Source organism: Nicotiana tabacum, chromosome 4 (genome assembly GCF_000715075.1).
Source record: "Nicotiana tabacum cultivar K326 chromosome 4, ASM71507v2, whole genome shotgun sequence".
Lineage (NCBI taxonomy): Eukaryota > Viridiplantae > Streptophyta > Magnoliopsida > Solanales > Solanaceae > Nicotiana > Nicotiana tabacum.
The window spans coordinates 103,453,405-103,457,180 of record NC_134083.1 but is presented as its reverse complement, the minus strand read 5'-3'; the positions used below and the strand labels follow the sequence as shown (position 1 = coordinate 103,457,180).

General features: G+C 34.0%; 1 protein-coding gene across 1 annotated transcript; it reads right to left on the bottom strand.

Annotated features, from left to right (window-relative positions):
* Positions 1–234: 234 nt before the first annotated feature.
* LOC142180060 (uncharacterized) lies at positions 235–807 on the bottom strand. Its single transcript, XM_075250980.1, has one exon. The coding sequence runs from the start codon at positions 805–807 to the stop codon at positions 235–237; it is 573 nt and encodes a 190-aa protein (XP_075107081.1).
* Between the last annotated feature and the right edge of the window lie 2,969 nt (positions 808–3,776).

The window sequence follows — 3,776 nt, the reverse complement described above, 5'->3', positions numbered from 1 at the left end:
CTTGGCTTGCTGGAGCTGCCCTTCTTTGGAATGCCTCCATTTTTGCGGACCATCTTCTGAAATCTCTTTGTCAAGTAAGCCATGTCAGCATCCTCACCACTTGATTCATTGGTGTCTGTCTTGAGGACCAGGTTCTTCTCCCTTTTGGGCTTCTTCTCTCATTGTCCTTCTTCTTCTTCTTCTTCTTCTTCTTCTTCTTCTTCTTCTTCATAGGTTTTCAGATTGCCAACAAGTTCATCGATTGTTAGCTTCTGCAGGTCCTTTGCCTCTGTGATAGCATTCACTTTTGCTTTCCCAGGAGCTGGGCAAAACACTGAGTATTTTCCTGACAAGTTTGTTTCTTGGAATGATTTCTCCCAGAGAGTGAAGCTCATTGATGATAGAGGTGAACCGAGTATGCATGTCCTGGATGGATTCATCATCTTTCGTTCTGAAAAGCTCATATTCTGTGGTAAGCATGTCAATCTTTGATTGCTTAACTTGTGTTGTTCCCTCATGGGCTGTTTGGAGAGCTTCCCAGATCTCCTTAGCAGATTGGCATGCTGAGATCCTGTTGTACTTATCAAGACTGATACCACATACAAGTATTTTCTTTGCGCGAAAGTTCTTTTTTATGGCTTTCCGGTCAACGTCATTAAATTCTTTTCTTATTTTGGGAATAGTTACAGCATGGTCATCACCGGTTTTTGTGGGAACGAAGGGTCCATCACATATGACATCCCAGAGTTCGGAATCTTCAGCCATGATAAAATTGTGCATCCTTGTCTTCCACCATTCATAATACTGGCCATTGAACCTTGGTGGCATGTAGGTGGACTGACCTTCTTCAAAGTTTGGTGGAGCAGCCATGAGGATCCTTTCTAGGTGTTAGCCTGATAGAAAGAACCAGTTTTGATACCAATTGATAGAATTTGAGGGTCCACCAAACTATATAGAGAACCAGGTTCTCTATTAGTTTCAACAGAATACAAGTTCGCACAGAAACCACGCACACTGCAGTAGGTAAATGACAAGAGGAATTTTACGTGAAAAATTTCCAGCTCAACGGGATTAAAAACCACGATCTACCCTTGTAGGATTTCAACTTTACTACTGAGCAACTTTCAGATTACAACCTATGTAACCTAGGAATTAACCTTTTAATCCCTCACTAACTTGTAAAAATCTATTACAAGCCACTTTGTAATAACTCTATTATAAAGACTTTACAACTCGACTAAACTAGCCAAGATACAAACACAAGGGTTTATGATTTACAAAGGTTTCCTACACAACGCTTCTAACTAAGCTAAGTAGGAATTACAAGCAAAGAACTTTAACAAAGGTGCAACACAACTAGGGACATGTGATGACTCAATGCTGGAAACTGGTCCTTCGTTATGTTGTTCTTTGTTCTTGACGCCTTGAAGGTCACTTGCAGGTTGGCAATACACTTGAGAGAGAGCTTGATTGATTCCGGAGTGTGCAAGTATTGTTTTGCCTTTCCTTCATATTAATATTACAAAAGTGACTTCACTTAAATGATGTAAGCATGTTTGGTACAAAGGCATTCCCCATAAAGTTGACTGATGCACTATTTTTGCACTGTTGCGTGTGCAGGCAGCAACTTTACGGCTGTGAGAAGTTGACTGGGTACGGTCACCAGCGGAACTGATGTCCATTTGTTCCCCTTGTTGTTTCTTTGTCGTCTGAAGAGTTGATTTACATCTCCAGCTTGAGACTTGTTATTCTCACGTACTTCAGGGTGTGTATCAGATTCCTTATCTGGTTCTTGTTATTAAGTTTGTTAGATTATCAAAACATTACAAGGTACATATAACCTATCAAAGGGATTAAACAATGTGTAGTTTTATACTATGATTATCATTCCTCATACGTCAAACCAAGCAGCTTGTTAGGATCAAAACTCTGGTTAATATGTGAATTAGACATAGCAAGGTCCGTACAATAGTAATCGTATAAAAGGTTAATTTGATCCATCTCCTTCATATAATTTATAAATAGCTGAACTTGCTCCACTTCATCTACAAATACTGTGTAATTGGTTGAATTATTCAAATTACCTCAGTGGAGTATATTCCTTGATCTACTACATTTCCTAAGTTGGCTCTATACTTCGAATCAAACTCCAATTGGACCTTATGCTTATACTAGTTTGTTGGGATCAAACCCATAGGAATTAATCAATGTATACCCTAAATTATGATAATTCATACGACAATTTAAAAAAACAAAGGAGATACATAGATTTATGGTTTGGTTACTTATGTTCGTGGCTGAACATGAGCAATCCATGATATATTGGATATAATATAAAACAGAACATAAAATTAGAAACAACGCTCTAATAATTCCAAAGTAACACAAGACAAAAATAATCTCGCATAATTTAATTCATATGGTGAAATGTCTTGAAAGTGGTTCACAAATGCAATCTCTAATAATCCCAAAAGCGACACAAGAAAAAAATAATCTCACATAATTCAATTCACATAGTGAATGTCTTGCAAGTGGTTCACTGCACAAACATTTGCTCGTAAGAATTCTCTCTAACATTAAAAGGTATATTATAGATGTTACTACTTACCAGGGTGTATATATATATGTCAAGTTGGTTCGGATTTTACAATTACCAAATCAAATCAATTTTATAGGATTTTTAAATCTATAAACCAAATCAACCCAACAAAAATCGGATTTTTCAATCTCGATTTTACTCGATTTTTTTTTATTTTCTCGAATTTTTCAGATTTTTTTCGGTACAATCTTCGCAACACAAAATATATAACCTATGTTTCAAATATTTCTTTGGTTCTAGTAGGATACAACTATATAAGGTACTACCCAAGAAAATAACATAAAATAATATGAGATAATTCATGATATTGTATCAATATTCAACAATAAAGATAATAAAATAGCATAAAATAAATATAGCTAATTAATAAGTCATAATAACAATGAATATAATCTAAAAGTACTAAGTCATGCTAAAATAAGTAAGACTAATGAGTACTAAGTAATAATTACATGACTAAATAATAATAAAAAATAAGCTATGCATTTTTACTGTCTAACCCAATGCAAAATTAAAAAAATAGATATCCGATACTGTTGCCATTCCTAGTATTGAATTGAATTTTTTTTTAGCATAAGTATTGATTTAGTTTTACTTTGGGCAAAGTCCAAATAAATAATACGTTAAAAGAGAATTATGAAAAAGTTTAAGAAATTTTTGTAAATTACATTACAATACATACTTTTATGTGTGCAATATTTTTAAAACTTGCATACATGTAATGTCAGATTGGTTTGATTTCGGATTGACTTTTTTAGGTAAATTCAAGCCAAACCAATTGTGGTCGGATTTTTTTCCAAACATCAAACCAAATCAAATCATAGTCGATTTTTTATTTCTGATTTGACTCGAATTATCGATTTGATGCGGTTTATCGGTTTCATTTGTAGACCCTAGATGCTACCAAGTAAAAAGTAAAGGCCACAACTTAATGTCAACTTGTAATCTTTCTCTAAAGTAAAAATAGAAGTCAAATATGATAACTATATCTACGTCACGAAACTAACAAAATTACTTTTAAGCATTTTTTTTCATTTTTAGAAAGAAAACTAAATCAAAATTTTAGCAAAATTCAAACATACATTTAAGTGGATCTGAAAAGAGCTAAATAGTAAAATATTTCTTCGATGTAAAGAATGGTAAATGCAATGGATTACAGTATACTTGTTTATCCGGAAAATCGGATAGAGTTAAATTT

Bases quoted from the DNA above. Each gene is read 5' to 3' on its own strand.
- LOC142180060 (XM_075250980.1), bottom strand. From the start codon at position 807: ATGCCACCAAGGTTCAATGGCCAGTATTATGAATGGTGGAAGACAAGG.